This window comes from Ostrea edulis, chromosome 6 (assembly GCF_947568905.1).
Source record: "Ostrea edulis chromosome 6, xbOstEdul1.1, whole genome shotgun sequence".
In the NCBI taxonomy this organism is placed as follows: Eukaryota; Metazoa; Mollusca; class Bivalvia; order Ostreida; family Ostreidae; genus Ostrea; species Ostrea edulis.
Window position 1 is genome coordinate 37,369,798 of NC_079169.1, and position 20,001 is coordinate 37,389,798.

The following is a 20,001-nucleotide window of genomic DNA, read 5'->3' on the forward strand; positions in this document are numbered from 1 at the left end:
CATGTTATGTATGCCTAATGTTTACGTATATTGTCCCTGTAGCATGACTTTTACAAATGGAAATAACATGTATTTAGATCCGCCACTGTCAGCCTTATTATGATGTACGTCGAATGTAGACATGACGTCACACATCATCTTACCCTTACTTTCATCAAAATTGCACTTCGTAAGCATTACACCTAATGGTGTACTGAATTTTCGAGCTAGGAGACCATAAGATTAGGATGATAATCCACATAGGTTCACAACACAGTCCAAGGTGTGACTTTGTGAGATCTCAGCCATTTTTGACAAGGGACTTCTGGGATTGACGTCAACATTTATTTCTTCTTAAAGGTTCAGATTTAGCTTTGATTTTTTTGTGCACTCTAGTTGCTACACTTGCTACTACCTATCAAATAGCTTGTTCATCCAACAAAATTAGTTTACCCAAGTGTCGGCCAGGGTCATTGATGTTGACCCGAACTTTGTAGAGCTAAACTGGTTTCCTGTGGAGTGGTAAGGTAGCATTAAAAATTAATATACAGAAAGAATTAACAGGAACCAGTTTTATGTTAGTGTAATAGGGAATGATTTATTATGAAATCCCAAATTTCCTTTGCAGCCAAGTACTTGAATTTATTCTGATTCCATGCATTTTTTAGTATAGTGTTTGCATTGTGAGCAGCCCTTTGGGATCTGTAGTTTGAATGATTGAAATGACACCAAATATATCCTAAGATTTGTTATGAATGAAATGGAAATTCATAGGGCTGATATGATATGCCCCTTTCACGACACGATACATATTGCAATACCTATGCCACGATTCAATATTTTCTATACGATACATTTTACAGAAGAAACCAATAAAAACTTCACAGAAAAATTTAATTATACGCAGATTCACATTCACATTTTTATAAGCAAAATGTTTTCAAACTGCCGAATGGTAAGATATGCCTATTGGCTCTGTAGTTTAAACTTTAAGTTCATTATTGTTTTTGTCAGACTTTAGGGTACCAACAGTCTGACCATTATCGGATGCCATTGTAAAAATAATCAGTACAGGTCAAACCTGATGTATTTTACCAAACCCAGTTTTAAAAAACGTATCGAATGGAAGATCGAAGCAAGGAATTGAACATTGAATCAAGCGTTTATATTGAACAATATAGATATTTCGGTGAATCGTTTCAGCCCTAAAAATCCATCTATTTTGACACAATTTATCATTTTACACCGTGAGAACAAACACTAGTATTTACTAATCAAGATAAAGATGTAGTGCGTGTGAATGACTGCATGTACGTGTGTGTGTGCGTGTGTGTGTGTGTGTATGAAGACAACATCGTAAATAAAAGTAACTTTAAAGCCTACATCTTATGTGGCGTCGGTGGCCGAGTGGTTAGGCCGTCAGACTCTCGACCGAAAGGTTGTGGGTTCGAGTCCTGGCCGTGGCAGGGCTGACGTTGTGTCCTTGGGAAAGGCACTTTACATGAATTTCCTCACTCCACCCAAGTGTAAAAGGGGTACCTGGCTATAGACAGTGAAAGATATTGTTAGAATGCTAGTGCTCTAGCGCTTGTAATGGCAGCTTGCACTGTATGCTTCCTAGGAGGCTGAGAAAGTTCTAGATTGATATAAGGTCTGCCGGGGTAATAATGTACATTGATTATTGTAAAGCGCTTTGAGCAGCATACGCTGGAAAAGGCGCTATATAAAACCAATCATTATTATTATTAATCATTATTATATATTTAATGCATTGGGACTTCTGTTTTTTATGTGTTATGTAATTTTATGCAACAATGTTTCTCTGATTTGCAGGATTTGAGATGATGAATGATTCCACCCACTTTTGGACAGATCTCTTTACTAAGTATTTCATTGATCCATCCAAACTCCCTGATGACCAGAGAGATGATATGTTGTTCTATGTAAGAAAAACTCGCAACCCAAAACACAAGTCATTTACATTCAGGGTAAGCTTTGTTGATTTCATCAATACAATGTACTTGTTTGCAAACTTTGTGTTCAAGAATCTTGAATTTGAATGTTCTCTTGGGAAACAGGCTGTCATGTTACTGTGTTTGTTATGTCATGTAGAATACAGGGTAAATCTGCTAATGTTCAACTGAGATCAAAACATCAATAAAATGAATTAAAAGTTGCTAACTGTAACAAATGCCATGTATTGTTTTAGTATGACCAGTTTTTCAACTCTTTTTTCACTTTTGACTATAACCAATTGTTTTTATCTTATGTGTATTTAAACTTCATGTAATATCAGAAGTAAAATCTTTGATTTTGAAACTTTTTACACTAACTATATGTAAATTATTAGATGATATAAGCATTAACCCTTTACATTGCACATTAAGGGAGGTATAAAATGTGTAAGAAGTATTGAAATACAATTATATGTAGATAATAGACACTAACAAAGAACATTTTTCACTCTTTAATTCAAAACAGGGATGAAGGTGGGGCTAACAGCAGGGGTTCAAAGTTATACATACAAAGATCTGTGTGTGTGGGAAAAGTGTATACATACAAAGATCTGTGTGTGTGGGAAAAGTGTATACATACAAAGATCTGTGTGTGTGGGAAAAGTGTATACATACAAAGATCTGTGTGTGTGGGAAAAGTGTATACATACAAAGATCTGTGTGTGTGGGAAAAGTGTATACATACAAAGATCTGTGTGTGTGGGAAAAGTCTTTATACAAAGATCTGCGTGTGTGGGAAAAGTCTTTATACAAAGATCTGTGTGTGTCGAAAAAGTCTTTAAAAAATTTTCTTTTCAAGAACCACATTGGCACCATTTCTTATGTATAATATTAATGTACTTAATAAGATATGTTTTACATTATGTGGTTAGGATGTACAATGTGATTTAAACAAAATGTCAAGCGTTATGATGTCTGGAGGTGGTGTTATGATGTCTGGAGGTGGTGTTATGTTGCAGCCTGAAATAGAAGTCTACAGAAGAGACTCGAAGTCTCTTCCCTTACTGGAGGAGAAAACCATTGACTGGGAGGAAACTGTGTACTTAAACATCATCTCACACCAGGTATACATGATTAATGAATACATTGTAATACACACAATCACACACACATCAGGTATACATGATTAATGATTACATTGTGATACACACAATCACACACACATCAGGTATACATGATTAATGAATACATTGTAATACACACAATCACACACACATCAGGTATACATGATTAATGATTACATTGTGATACACACAATCACACACACATCAGGTATACATGATTAATGAATACATTGTAATACACACAATCACACACCAGGTATACATGATTAATGATTATATTGTAATACACACAATCACACACACATCAGGTATACATGATTAATGATTACATTGTAATACACACAATCACACACCAGGTATACATGATTAATGATTTCATTGTAATACACACAATCACACACACATCAGGTATACATGATTAATGAATACATTGTAATACACACAATCACACATCAGGTATACATGATTAATGATTACATTGTAATACACACAATTACACACACATCAGGTATACAAGATTAATGATTTCATTGTAATACACACAATCACACACCAGGTATACATGATTAATGATTTCATTGTAATACACACAATCACACACACATCAGGTATACATGATTAATGAATACATTGTAATACACACAATCACACACCAGGTATACATGATTAATGATTACATTATAATATACACACACCAGGTATACATGATTAATGATTACATTGTAATACACACAATCACACACCAGGTATACAAGATTAATGATTACATTGTAATACACACAATGACACACCAGGTATACATGATTAATGATTACATTGTAATACACACAATCACACATCAGGTATACATGATTAATGATTACATTGTAATACACACAATCACACATCAGGTATACATGATTAATGATTACATTGTAATACACACAATCACACACACCAGGTATACATGATTAATGATTACATTGTAATACACATAATCACACATCAGGTATACATGATTAATGATTACATTGTAATACACACAATCACACACCAGGTATACATGATTAATGATTACATTGTAATACACACAATCACACACCAGGTATACATGATTAATGATTACATTGTAATACACACAATCACACACACACATCAGGTATACATGATTAATGATTACATTGTAATACACACAATCACACATCAGGTATACATGATTAATGATTACATTGTAATACACACAATCACACACACATCAGGTATACATGATTAATGATTACATTGTAATACACACAATCACACACACATCAGGTTTACAAGATTAATGATTACATTGTAATACACACAATCACACACCAGGTTTACATGATTAATGATTTCATTGTAATACACACAATCACACACCAGGTATACCTGATTAATGATTACATTGTAATACACACAATCACACACCAGATATACATGATTAATGATTACATTGTAATACACACAATCACACACACACCAGGTATACATGATTAATGATTTCATTGTAATACACACAATCACACACCAGGTGTACATGATTAATGATTACATTGTAATACACACAATCACAAATCAGGTATACAAGATTAATGATTACATTGCAATACACACAATCACACACACATCAGGTATACATGATTAATGATTACATTGTAATACACACATTCACACACACATCAGGTATACATGATTAATGATTACATTGTAATACACACAATCACACATCAGGTATACATGATTAATGATTTCATTGTAATACACACAATCACACATCAGGTATACATGATTAATGATTACATTGTAATACACACAATCACACATCAGGTATACATGATTAATGATTACATTGTAATACACACAATCACACACCAGGTATACAAGATTAATGATTACATTGTAATACACACAATGACACACCAGGTATACATGATTAATGATTACAATGTAATACACACAATCACACACACACCAGGTATACATGATTAATGATTTCATTGTAATACACACAATCACACACCAGGTGTACAAGATTAATGATTACATTGTAATACACACAATCACACACCAGATACACATGATTAATGATTACATTGTAATACACACAATCACACATCAGGTATACATGATTAATGATTACATTGTAATACACACAATCACACACCAGGTGTACAAGATTAATGATTACATTGTAATACACACTATCACACACACACCAGGTATACATGATTAATGATTACATTGTAATACACACGCATCAGGTATACATGATTAAAGATTACATTGTAATACACACAATCACACATCAGGTATACATGATTAATGATTACATTGTAATACACACAAACACACACATCAGGTATACATGATTAATGATTAAATTGTAATACACACAATCACACACCAGGTATACAAGATTAATGATTACATTGTAATACACACAATCACACATCAGGTATACATGATTAATGATTACATTGTAATACACACGATCACACATCAGGTATACAAGATTAATGATTACATTGTAATACACACAATCACACACACCAGATACACATGATTAATGATTACATTGTAATACACACAATCACACATCAGGTATACATGATTAATGATTACATTGTAATACACACAATCACACACACCAGGTATACATGATTAATGATTACATTGTAATACACACAATCACACACACATTAGGTATACAAGATTAATGATTACATTGTAATACACACAATCACACACCAGGTGTACATGATTAATGATTACATTGTAATACACACACATCAGGTATACATGATTAATGATTACATTGTAATACACACAATCACACATCAGGTATACATGATTAATGATTACATTGTAATACACACAATCACACATCAGGTATACATGATTAATGATTTCATTGTAATACACACACATCAGGTATACATGATTAATGATTACATTGTAATACACACAATCACACATCAGATATACATGATTAATGTTTACATTGTAATACACACAATCACACATCAGGTATACATGATTAATGATTTCATTGTAATACACACAATCACACATCAGGTATACATGATTAATGTTTACATTGTAATACACACACATCAGGTATACATGATTAATGATTTCATTGTAATACACACACATAAGGTATACATGATTAATGATTACATTGTAATACACACAATCACACATCAGGTATACATGATTAATGTTTACATTGTAATACACACAATCACACATCAGGTATACATGATTAATGATTTCATTGTAATACACACAATCACACATCAGGTATACATGATTAATGTTTACATTGTAATACACACACATCAGGTATACATGATTAATGATTACATTGTAATACACACAATCACACATCAGGTATACATGATTAATGTTTACATTGTAATACACACACATCAGGTATACATGATTAATGATTACATTGTAATACACACAATCACACATTAGGTATACATGATTAATGATTTCATTGTGATACACACAATCACACATCAGGTATACATTATTAATGATTACATTGTAATACACACAATCACACATCAGGTATACATGATTAATGATTACATTGTAATACACACAATCACACACACATCAGATATACATGATTAATGATTACATTGTAATACACACAATCACACACACACCAGATATACATGATTAATGATTACATTGTAATATACACACACCAGGTATACATGATTAATGATTACATTGTAATACACACAATCACACATCAGGTATACAAGATTAATGATTACATTGTAATACACACAATCACACACCAGGTATACAAGATTAATGATTACATTGTAATACACACAATCACACACCAGGTATACATGATTAATGATTACATTGTAATACACACAATCACACACACTAGATACACATGATTAATGATTACATTGTAATACACACAATCACACACACACATCAGGTATACATGATTAATGATTACATTGTAATACACACAATCACACACACATCAGGTATACAAGATTAATGATTACATTGTAATACACACAATCACACACCAGGTATACATGATTAATGATTACATTGTAATACACACAATCACACACCAGGTATACATGATTAATGATTTCATTGTAATACACACAATCACACACCAGATACACATGATTAATGATTACATTGTAATACACACAATCACACACCAGGTATACATGATTAATGATTACATTGTAATACACACAATCACACACACCAGGTATACATGTTTAATGATTACATTGTAATACACACAATCACACACCAGGTATACATGATTATTGATTACATTGTAATACACACAATCACATACCAGGTATACATGATTAATGATTACATTGTAATACACACAATCACACTCCAGGTATACATGATTAATGATTACATTGTAATACACACAATCACACACACATCAGGTATACATGATTAATGTTTACATTGTAATACACACAATCACACATCAGGTATACATGATTAATGATTGCATTGTAATACACACAATCACACACACCAGGTATACATGATTAATGATTACATTGTAATACACACAATCACATACCAGGGATATATTATTAATTATCACATTCTAAGTTATTAATCCTGTGGGGATCCAGGTTAGAATAGGTCCTCAGTGCCCCTTGCTTGTTGTAAGAGGTGACTAAAGTGAGTGGTCTATTGAATTAGACTGCATAAACCAAGGTCCCGTGTCACAGCAGGTGTGGCATGATAAAGATCCCTCCCTGCTCAATGGCCATAATAAGCGCCGAGGATAGGCCTAAATTTTGCAGCCCTTCATTGGCAGTGGTGACGTCTCCATATGAGTGTAATATTCTCGAGAGGGACGTTAAACAATATTCAATCAATCAATCAATTCTAAGATATTTAGCCCGAAACCCCATTTCAAGGAAGAAAAGTCTGATAAAGACAATTTATTATGTGATTTTTTATATACGTTTTTTTTAACTATAAGTGAATGTTGAAACATTGTTCTATGTGCCCTGATGGTGTGACACATTGTTTTTCTTTACAGCTTGTCTACACAGCAACATGTGCAGTTTGTACAAGAACAAGTGAAAAACATCTGCAAATTCTGAGGAGGTTTTCCCAGGTGTGTATAAGTACTTGTTAATAAACAAATTAAATAGAAATTTACTTGTTATTTAGAACATTAATCTTGAAGTGATGTACTTTGATTTTGCTTGGTGTTTAATAGAAAGATTAAGATTTTAAGGAGGTATAGCACACCAATCAAAATTGTCAAATCTAGAAAAATATATACAATGTGTTCAGTACTATTGTAGTGTTAGAAATTAAAAATTTTGTCTGCTTAGCAAGAAAAATAGCAACTTTTAGTGTGAAATCATTAAGAGTGACAAACATTGTGAGACTCAGATGAACATTCTATTGATTGAATCCACTGAGTTAAACAGACAGGTGATGAAGATTGAAAGGATAAAGACTCAATTTCTGATTTTGATTTTGCACCAATGGCATACTTCAATTTGAAATACAGTAAAACATATTAATGAATTAATGCTTATTGTGAAGTGATATTTATTCCTCTATGAGAGGAAAATAATGAAGATGTTCTTAGACATAATGAAATTTGGTTATAACAAACTTGTTAGCTCACTTGAGGTGAAAGCTCAAATGAGCTTTTCTGATCACCTGTTGTCTAGCTGTCATATGTCCGTCTGTCTGTAAACTTTTCACATTTTCAACTTCTTCTCCAGAACCAATGGGCCAATTTCAATCGAACTTGGCCAAAAGCATCCTTGGGTGAAGGACTTTCAAGTTTGTTCAAATGGGCCATGCCCCCTTCAAAAGTGAGATAATCGCGAAAATGGGTGGGGTCATTTAATAAAAAATCTTCTCAAGAACCACTAAGCCAGAAGAGCTGAAATTAACATGAAATCTTCCTGACAGAGTGCATATTCAAGTTTGTTAAGATCATGGCCCCAGGGATAGGATGGGGCCACAATAGGGGATCATGTGGATATATAGGTAAAATCTTTGAAAATCTTCTCAAGAACCAGAAAAGTACATATTTACATGAAAGCTCTCTGACATAGTGCAGATTCAAGTTTGTTAAAATCATGACCCCAGGGGTAGCATGGGACCACAATAGGGGATCAAAGTTTTACATACAAATATATAGGGAAAATCTTTAAAAATCATCCTCTCAAGAGCCACTGGGTCAGGAAAGTACAAATTTACATGAAAGCTTTCTGACATAGTGCAGATTCAAATTTGTTAAAGTCATGACCCTCGTGGGTAGGATGGGGCCGCAATAGGGGATCAAAGTTTTACATACAAATATATTGAGAAAATCTTTAAAAGTCTTCTTCATAAGAACAGTTTACATTTACATGAAAGCTTCCTGTTACCGTGCAGATTCAAGTTTGTTAAAATCATGGCCCCCCGGGGGTAGGATGGGGTCCACAATAGGGGATCAAATTTTTACATACAAATATATAGAGAAAATCTTTAAAAATCTTCTTCTCAAGAACCATTGGGCCAAAGAAGTTTACATTTACATGAAAGCTTCCTGACATAGTGCATATTCAAGTTTGTAAAAACATGGCCCCTGGCAGTAGGTTGGGGCCAGAAGAGTGATCAAAATTTTACATGCGAATATATAGGACAAATCCTTAAATATGGGCCAAGGTAACTCAGGTGAGTGGTGTGGCTCATGGGCCTCTTGTTTTTTGTTGGTCCTAGAGGTTTGCTATATCCGTATTTTACTGTACTATGATGATGTTTTATTCTTCTCTAATGTATAGTATGTCATAGTGCTCTGTCACTTCTTAACACCGATCTGTAAAGAACATTTGTATTATAGAGAGTTTGCCCATCACCCAGTAAGAACATTTGTATTATAGAGAGTTTACCCATCACCCAGTAAGAACGTTTGTATTATAGAGAGTTTAGCCATCACCCAGTAAGAACGTTTGTATTATAGAGAGTTTACCCATCACCCAGTAAGAACATTTGTATTATAGAGAGTTTACCCATCACCCAGTAAGAACGTTTGTATTATAGAGAGTTTACCCATCACCCAGTAAGAACATTTGTATTATAGAGAGTTTACCCATCACCCAGTAAGAGAAGAATGGATGACAAAGGCACAGAAGAAGAACTTACTTATCCCAACATATACTTCACTGTAGATAATTTTGAAGAGGTATTTCAACAGTTTCTATCTCTTGTGAAATGCTGTAATATTGTTCGATGTGTCCTTTAGTTGGAAAAAGTTCAAATTTGTAGAAGTCTATCTGTTTACTGGAAATCACATTTTATTTGTGAGAACGTTACTTACGCGTAATTTTGCGAGACCAGCCATCGAATAAACTCTCACTTATAGAAGACTTAAAAGCTATAGATAACGATTTGTAAAAGTTTTGTCTCGTGAATAAATACATCATTGTATCCATGTGAAAATAAGGTCTAGCAAGGTAAGTGATCTACAGTATTAAATAATCTCAGTTACTCAGATAAGATACTCATTACTGTTGTCCATAGTGTCAGACGTGGTGTGTACGTCATGTGTATCTGGACATTTTTTATTTCTTCTCTTAAACTATTGGCTTTCACCAAACTTGTCATGGAACATGTGTGGGGTAAGAGGAACAGAAATTGTCTATTTCATGGGTGTTAAAGGGCAAGGCCAAAAACTAAAAATGATAATGCAATTTTTAAAATATCTTTTTCCGTTATCCCTAAGCATCTAATACAAAAAATGTCATATTCATAATGGGAAGGAGACCTCCTCGACCAAAATTCTGAAATTCATAGCCCCTGGTTTAGGCATTCAGTGGGTTGCTATGTAGATATATTTGTATATACTGGGAGTGCTTAAATTATTCAAAAGTATGTTTTGCTGCTGAACATTGAATAAACAGATAGACAGCATTTTAATAAATAAAGACATCTACAAAAACTGTAATAACTGTGACCCTATGTTAAGGAATCTTGTGATAACTGTGGTCTCTATGTTAAGGAATCTTGTGATAACTGTGGTCTCTATGTTAAGGAATCTTGTGATAACTGTGGCCCCTTATGTTAAGGAATCATGTGATAACTGTGTCCCTATGTTAAGGAATCTTGTGATAACTGTGTCCCTATGTTAAGGAATCTTGTGATAACTGTGGCCCCTTATGTTAAGGAATCTTGTGATAACTGTGTCCCTATGTTAAGGAATCATGTGATAAATGTGTCCCTATGTTAAGGAATCTTGTGATAACTGTGTCCCTATGTTAAGGAATCTTGTGATAACTGTGGCCCCTTATGTTAAGGAATCTTGTGATAACTGTGTCTCTATGTTAAGGAATCATGTGATAACTGTGTCCCTATGTTAAGGAATCTTGTGATAACTGTGTCCCTATGTTAAGGAATCTTGTGATAACTGTGGCCCCTTATGTTAAGGAATCTTGTGATAACTGTGTCTCTATGTTAAGGAATCATGTGATAACTGTGTCTCTATGTTAAGGAATCTTGTGATAACTGTGTCCCTATGTTAAGGAATCATGTGATAACTGTGTCCCTATGTTAAGGAATCATGTGATAACTGTGGTCCCTATGTTAAGGAATCTTGTGATAACTGTGTCCCTATGTTATGGAATCATGTGATAACTGTGGTCCCTAGTGATAACTGTGGACCCTATGTTAAGGAATCTAGTGATAACTGTGGACCCTATGTTAAGGAATCATGTGATAACTGTGGTCCCTAGTGATAACTGTGTCCCTATGTTAAGGAATCTTGTGATAACTGTGTCTCTATGTTAAGGAATCTTGTGATAACTGTGTCCCTATGTTAAGGAATCATGTGATAACTGTGGTCCCTAGTGATAACTGTGTCCCTATGTTAAGGAATCTTGTGATAACTGTGGACCCAATGTTAAGGAATCATGTGATGACTGTGGTCTCTATGTTAAGGAATCATGTGATAACTGTGTCCCTATGTTAAGGAATCATGTGATAACTGTGTCCCTATGTTAAGGAATCTTGTGATAACTGTGTCCCTATGTTATGGAATCATGTGATATCTGTGGTCCCTAGTGATAACTGTGGACCCTATGTTAAGGAATCATCTGATAACTGTGGTCCCTAGTGATAACTGTGGTCCCTATGTTAAGGAATCTTGTGATAACTGTGTCTCTATGTTAAGGAATCTTGTGATAACTGTGTCCTTATGTTAAGGAATCTTGTGATAACTGTGTCTCTATGTTAAGGAATCTTGTGATAACTGTGTCCCTATGTTAAGGAATCTTGTGATAACTGTGTCTCTATGTTAAGGAATCTTGTGATAACTGTGTCTCTATGTTAAGGAATCATGTGATAACTGTGTCTCTATGTTAAGGAATCTTGTGATAACTGTGTCTCTATGTTAAGGAATCATGTGATAACTGTGTCCCTATGTTAAGGAATCTTGTGATAACTGTGTCTCTATGTTAAGGAATCATGTGATAACTGTGGACCCTATGTTAAGGAATCTTGTGATAACTGTGTCCCTATGTTAAGGAATCTTGTGATAACTGTGTCCCTATGTTAAGGAATCATGTGATAACTGTGGTCCCTAGTGATAACTGTGGCCCCTATGTAAGGAATCATGTTTTCCGCCACACTCAACAATTTTTCAGTTATCTGGTGGCATTTTATTGGTGGAAGAGAGAACCCAGATACAATGTACCTGGGAAGAGACCACCGACCTTCCGAAAGTAACTTGGGAAACTTTCTCACTTAACAGTGCGAGAGGGATTCGAACCCGCACCGACAGAGGTGAGAGGCCATGTGATTTTGAGCACGATGCTCTAACCACTCAGCCACAGAGGCCCTCCCTATGTTAAGGAATCTTGTGATAACTGTGGTCCCTATGTTAAGGAATTTTGTGATAACTGGTCCCTATGTTAAGGAATAAAAAAAGTTTGCTTAAGACCATGTAGTGTGACACAACCCTGAACCAAGGTCATTTGGTCAAGTTCAAGGTCACTGGTTAAAAATAAACATAATTATTTTCTGACTTCAACTTGGTTGTGAAGGGATAGTTGAAGTTTATACTTTAGAAAAAAGGTTGTTCAAGACCAAACAGTTTGTCGTAATTTGGATTTAGGTTCACTGGCCTAGTTTAAGGTAGATAGATCCTTGTGTGATGTCATAGGTTTTTACAAAAATCTTTATTAAATTAGATTTTGTGCATGATAGAAATATGTCTTTCAGAGGAATTTTATTCACTGGGTAAGATAAAAAAAAAATTGGTAAATTATTGATTGTGAAAAAGTTTATATTTTCCATAGATAATCAATTATTTATAATGAAAAAAATATGTCAAGGGCAATAACTCCTATGCAGGTATTTCCACTATTGTATGTCTATTATACAATGATTTTCCTAATATCCACAGTTGATTTATGCATATTTATATATTAGCAGTTTTTATACCTGCACTTTCTAAAGAAAGTTCGGGTATATTGTTACCCTGTTCCGTCCATCCGTCTGTCACACTTTCTTTATTCTCGAACTCCTCCTTCATCTTAAGTAGTAACCAACCAACCTTTAGGAAGATGATTGGTGGTGTCCTTAAGATGTGCAAGAAGGTTTTGAAATTTTCATTTTCACCCTGGGGATGAAATAGGGGTCAAAAACGACAATTCTTTATACATACATCTGGTTTCCAGAACTCCTCTTACATTTAATACAAGAACTAAATCATCGTTTGGAAGATGATTGGTGGTGTCCTGTAGATGTGCAATAAGCTTTTGGAATTTTCATTTTCACCCGGGGCCCAAATGGGAGTTGAAAAATGTTTCTTCTAAAGCAAACCCCGGTTCCCAGAACTCCTTTTACAATTTATACAGTAGGCTAATCGTCATTAGGAAAATGATTGGTGGTGTCCTTCAGATGTACAATCGGAATATTAATTTTCACCCGAAGCTGAAATGAGAGTCAAAAAATGTCTTATTTAAAGAGACACTACAGGTCATTTTGCGCAAAAATCATGAAATGACAATTTTCCCAGCGCTTTTTCAATTTTTGTTGCATTTTTTAATGTATGAACTTTGCGAAAATAACACTTTTCAAAAGTCAAAAATTCTCATTTTAACATAAAATTTAATACTTTTTGATGGCCTATACAAAAAATATCAAGTCTCCTCCTTTCGGTCTTCAGACGCATGCGCATAGACAGTAAACAGTGCAGCATGTCGTGCAGTGAGAGAAAGTGTAGAGGATAGATAGATCCAGAATTTTGACAGATTCTGTAAGAAAAGAGGTAAAAATAAAATGAGATAAAACTAATATGTGAAATAATTGACCTTGCGATCAGTATGACTGTTGGAAAACAAAGGGCTAGGAGAAACGATTGTAACTCAGTGGCGGATCTAGCTAGGATTTCCGAAGGGGAATGAGAAAGTCAAATATTAGCCAAAGTAATCGGCTTTCTGGGTGCAAAATTTGGATTTTCACTCACAATTTGTGGCGAGAGGGAGGGGGGTCCTGCCCCCCCCCCCCCCCCCCCCCCCCCCCCCCTAAATCTGCCATTGGGACTAGCCGCGAAGACACTGCTTTAAAAGTAAACTTGTGCTATTTTTATCTGAACACGACACGTGTTAGTTGTAAAAACATCGGTCAATTGGAACATGGAAGGGTTTCTGTTGAAACAATGATTTATATAATTACTTATTATAAGGAGCAGAGAATAATCTTATACTTGAAAGGTGAGTGTGGACCCCCTTGAAGGGGAATTTAAATAATTTCCTACACAACACCTTTGATGTCATTCAAAACCACGTGATGTAAATAAGCATTCAAAAGTCCGAGTCAGCATGAAGAAACCTTTGAATTCCGGACGATCTTCAAAGTGCATTTGAGAGTAAATTGATGCATCCAATTGTTCAAAATTGTCAGTATCGATATGATATTTATCATTTTATCAATACGTGTTTTAAAAAACTCTTTATCAAGATGTGGAAAATGAGCTGTAGTGTCTCTTTAAAATTTAAAAAACCCAAAAAACCCTGGTTCCCTAAACTCCTCTTACATTTTACACAGAACCCAAATGATATTTTAGAAGGTAATTGGTGGTGTTCTATAGATGTGCCATAAGGTTTCAGAATTTTCATTTTCACCCTGAGGCCCAAATGGGAGTTGTAAAACGACATTTTTTTCTAAATTCCCAGAACTCCTTTTACAATTTGTGCAGCTGCCAAATCTTTTGGAAGATGATTGGTGGTGTCATATAGATGTGCAAAAAAGTTTCAGAATTTTTGTTTTCACCCTGGTGCTGAAATAGGGGTTGAAAATGACTGATTTTCTATAACTCATCTGACATTTTATGCAACAGCCAAATCACAGTGTAGCTTCCTTTGCTACATACACACACTTAAATATGATCCAGCGATATGGAAAAGTGGGGGAGCGGGGATGGTACAGGAAGATGATCTAGAAACTGCACTAGATCATATCCAATGATTCGATAAAAATAAATACGTGTATCATCCAGTGCTAGTTAATCTTTTATTTAACTTCTACATGAAAAAAGAAATGGCCTACAAATTGGCAGTATCTTAAAAAAACTACACCCCTCTCCCCCCCCCCCCCCCCCCCCCCCCGCCTGTAACCCTCCCCCTTCTGGATCAACCAATGGGACAGAGAGTATATCTAAAGGCAAACACTTGTGTTCGGGTATTACTGTCTTAGTACAGCATCTAGTTCTAAACTGTTGATTTTTAAAAAATTGTCATTTCAGCAATTTTTTTTTTTCCATTATTCTGTTTTACGAAAATGTGTGATTTTCTGATGTTAACCGATACTTCTGTTTTTGTATGTCTGACATCTTAAAAAAGGTGGCAACATACACATTTTCTTTGGTTATTAATTAAATTTAACTATATTGAGTGGAAATCAAGAGTCCATTACTTTATAATGAACGTAAAATAGAAGCTCAGAGTCTATGTATGTTACTCAGTGCACAAAGGTTAGTCAAGGTTAAATAACAGTTAACATCTAGTTGATATCATATAAATGTAAGTATCAATGGAAAGTTTACTGTCAATTTCAGTTAAACTAACCTTCATGCCACCTGGTGACTGGTATCAGATGAATATTAAGACCCATCTGGGACTCTTGTAAATGGAGATATGTAATAACATAAATTTTATTTCTATTCCCTGTGGTCAGGCCTTTGGAGACATTGTAGTCAGAGACAGTGAGATGGTATGTGTAGAACTGACAGCGACAGACAGACACGGCAGGGTTAAGGGGGTCATCTTCCTGGGCTCGGTGCGATATGAGGTGCTAAAGAAGGTTTACGATGCAAGAGTAAGTTCTGCCTTAGTTCTCAGTTATATTACTGCATTGTATGTACAAATGCAATACTTGTTAGTGAAGTTTGCTTTGATTTTTCCAGTACTGTTATTTCCATTAATTGATTTAACTAGTTTGAAATCAAAATCCTTGCTTTTAGGGATTTTGAGGTTTTTGTTAGTATTACAGTGAAACTTGTCTAATCTGGATATGCTTGGTACCATAGTAATTTTTGGATTAGACAATATAGTAAACATGCTTATAACGAATTCTTGCTTATGATGAACATGCTTATAATGAATTAATGTTTATTGTGAACATGCTTATAATGAATTAATGTTTATTGTGAACATGCTTATAATGAATTCATGTTTATTGTGAAGTATCATTCACCTATGAGAGGAAAATAACAAAAATTGTATTTGATTTAACGAAGTTTAGTTACTGTATAACAAACTGTTTTTTGCTGGTCCTATCAGTTTGCTATAACCATTTTTTACTGTATCCAGAATACAGAGTATATTTATTAATGGAGATTTGAGGTGAAATGGATATCCGAGGGGAAATGGAGATCTGAGGTGAGATCTGCCATGCATGCAGCCAGCCAGCTATCTGGAAGGGGGCCCACTAGTGTGGACAATACCTGCACACCTGCATGTAAATAAAAAGGATCCAACAACAACAATAACATTTATTATAATAGAATTCAGAGTTCGGTACAGTACTGAAATATATGTTTGGTTTACAACATCTTTTGGTCTGCATAACGTTTGGATTAGACAAGTTTTTCTGCATCTTGTATTTACTAGCCTGCCCAATAGAATTCTGAGTTCATACATGTATCATGCAATGTACTACCTATTAAAAAAATGTTCCCCGTGTGTTTACTGTGAATTTATTTCTGACATTAGTTGAGCCTTACTTCCAAAATGATGCAGACGATGTCCCTGGGAATGATCAAACAGAACAAGAGGGTGGAGTTTGTCAGAATGAGGGGACCAAAGAGTAAAGGTCATGCAGAGGTTGCAGTCAGCAGAGTACCAGGATCAGGACCAGAGACTCCAAATAAAGAGAACTTCAAGCTCGAGGATTTCAACCATGAACAGGTTTCTGTTGTCTCTAGTTTACAGTAAAACTTAAATAAAGGTAACAGTAATTCCCTGGGCAGTCAGGAATTACTGTATAACGGGTTTTTTTTTACGTGTCACAAATTTTGTGAAAATACCCCAAAACACTGTTATTTTTTATTTGCGTAGTTCTTTGTTTGTGATTCTCCAAGTCGAATTTTAGAGTTACAAATTGATTGACAGGTTTCAATTTTGAACAGAGCAAAGACAATTATAGTATTACAACTGAAGTGGTGAGTTTCTACTCACTAAGTTATTCTTATCTTGTAAGATTTGGTACACAATCGGTGTAAATTTTATGCAAATTAAAGTGTTTGTGATTCAAAAATACTCACAAAGAAAGCGAAAATTCGATAATCGCGAAAAATCCATTATACAATACTTCATAAACAGATTTGTTAAGGGCTCAAAATGGAAGCCAGGAAAAACTCTGTAAAATGATATAATGTCATAATAAGGGATCAGTTGTCTTTAATTGAGTGTAAAATTCATCAATCCATAATGATTGATTTACCTACATGTATGCAAATAAAACAATAAGGTGATCTATTTAATGTACAAGAAATACATCTTTTCAATTCTATCATTCGCATCACAGTATGTGTAATGTTAGAGCTGATGACATTGTAATTGTGTGTCAAGTGTTCATTTTAAACTAAATACATAAAAAGTCAACATTTACAGGTGTTCATTGTAAACTAAATACATAAAAAGTCAACATTTACCGGTGTTCATTTTAAACTAAATACATAAAAAGTCAACATTTACAGGTGTTCATTTTAAACTCAATACATAAAAAGTCAACATTTACAGGTGTTCATTTTAAACTCAATACATAAAAAGTCAACATTTACAGGTGTTCATTTTAAACTAAATACATAAACTGTCAACATTTACAGGTGTTCATTGTAAACTAAATACTTAAACAGTCAACATTTACAGGTGTTCATTGTAAACTAAATACATAAACAGTCAACATTTACAGGTGTTCATTGTAAACTAAATACATAAAAAGTCAACATTTACAGGTGTTCATTGCAAACTAAATATACTACTCAAAATTTGATAAGGATCATAGATATTTTTCTGTTTAAAAAATTAATAACTGCATAACTGGCAATATTGTGTCCAAGTGAAATAAAAACTGTCTTCAACAAACTTGCACGTGCATTTCATGCATCTCATCACAGTTTATGCTTTTGCTACCATTGCACGATTTTCACTCAGGCATCGGTGTCTGATTCTTTCTAAAATTTCAAACTCACTTGAGTGTTTACACTACGTTTATCAACACAATGCCCCCTCAACATGTAAGGCGTCGCCTGACGACAGAACAACTGGGCAGATGTATTGGAATGCTTGATGCTGGCTATTCACAACGTGACGTTGAAAATGCACTAAACGTCAGCCAGAGCGTTGTAAACAGGGCCTGGAACCGATGGCAAACTTTTGGTACAGCAGCACACCGACATGGGGGTGGTCGTCAGAGGTCGACAACCCAACGCCAAGACCATTTTGTGGCTCTTCAGGCATAACGCCATCCCTTCTGGACAGCAACCAGCCTACGTAACAACCTCCTGAACGCCTCGGGGGGTGAATGTGTCCACTCAGATGATACGGAATCGGCTTCACAATGCAGGTCTCAACTCGAGAAGGGCATGTGTTCGAGTCCCTCTGACTGTTCGACACCGGCGGGAGCGATTGGACTGGGCTGAAGATCATGTCACTTGGACACAGAATGATTGGGTTCAAGTTCTGTTCACCGATGAGTCCAGGTATTGTTTGGACTTTACAGACAGGAGGCACCGAGTGTGGTGACGACAACGTGAACGTTTTCATGATGCCAACATCAGTGAACATGACCGTTATGGTGATGGTTCCATCATGGTCTGGGATGGAATCAGCAGGGATGGAAGAACAGATCTTCATGTCCTGGAGAGAGGAATAATGACGGGGGTGCGGTACGGGGATGAGATCCTTGATGTTTACGTCAGATCCTACGCTGGTGCTGTTGGCCCTGAGTTCATCCTGATGGATGATAACGCCCGTCCTCATCGTGCCAGGGTGGTGGAGCAGTACCTTCAGCAGGAGACAATTGTCCGTATGGACTGGCTAGCGTGCTCGCAGGACTTGAACCCAATTGAGCATGTATGGAACATGCTGCAGGTTGCCCTTTCATGCCGTAGAGCACAATCCACAACTTTGGCAGAGCTCGGAAACGCCCTCGTGGAAGAGTGGAACAACCTTCCCATTGGAAACATCCGGGTGCTTATTGACAGCATGGCTCGACGTTGTCAAGCCGTCATTGATGCAAGGGGAGGCCATACCCGGTATTGACACTTCATCGACTAAGTGTAATGATGGACTATCCCCAAAAACTGTGTAATTCTTTCTCTGGTTTGCTGTTAACTTTTTGTAATGAAATGCCTTTTGGTGTTGTTATCAGATTTCAAGCATTCCGTATTG

General features: G+C 35.3%; 1 protein-coding gene across 3 annotated transcripts in view; it reads left to right on the top strand.

The window, feature by feature from the left end:
* LOC125682962 (uncharacterized protein KIAA0930 homolog) overlaps positions 1-20,001 on the top strand; it is a 39,005-nt gene that overhangs the window by 3,770 nt on the left and 15,234 nt on the right. For 2 of the 3 annotated variants that reach the window (XM_048923610.2, XM_056139553.1), the window contains exons 2-7: positions 1,813-1,967; positions 2,954-3,058; positions 8,139-8,216; positions 10,191-10,292; positions 16,283-16,423; positions 17,320-17,514. In XM_048923610.2, the coding sequence (XP_048779567.2) occupies positions 1,813-1,967; positions 2,954-3,058; positions 8,139-8,216; positions 10,191-10,292; positions 16,283-16,423; positions 17,320-17,514 (776 nt within the window). Of the gene's footprint in view, positions 1-1,812; positions 1,968-2,866; positions 3,059-8,138; positions 8,217-10,190; positions 10,293-16,282; positions 16,424-17,319; positions 17,515-20,001 lie in introns of all 3 variants that reach the window. The other variant, XM_056139550.1, reaches the window with a different exon arrangement.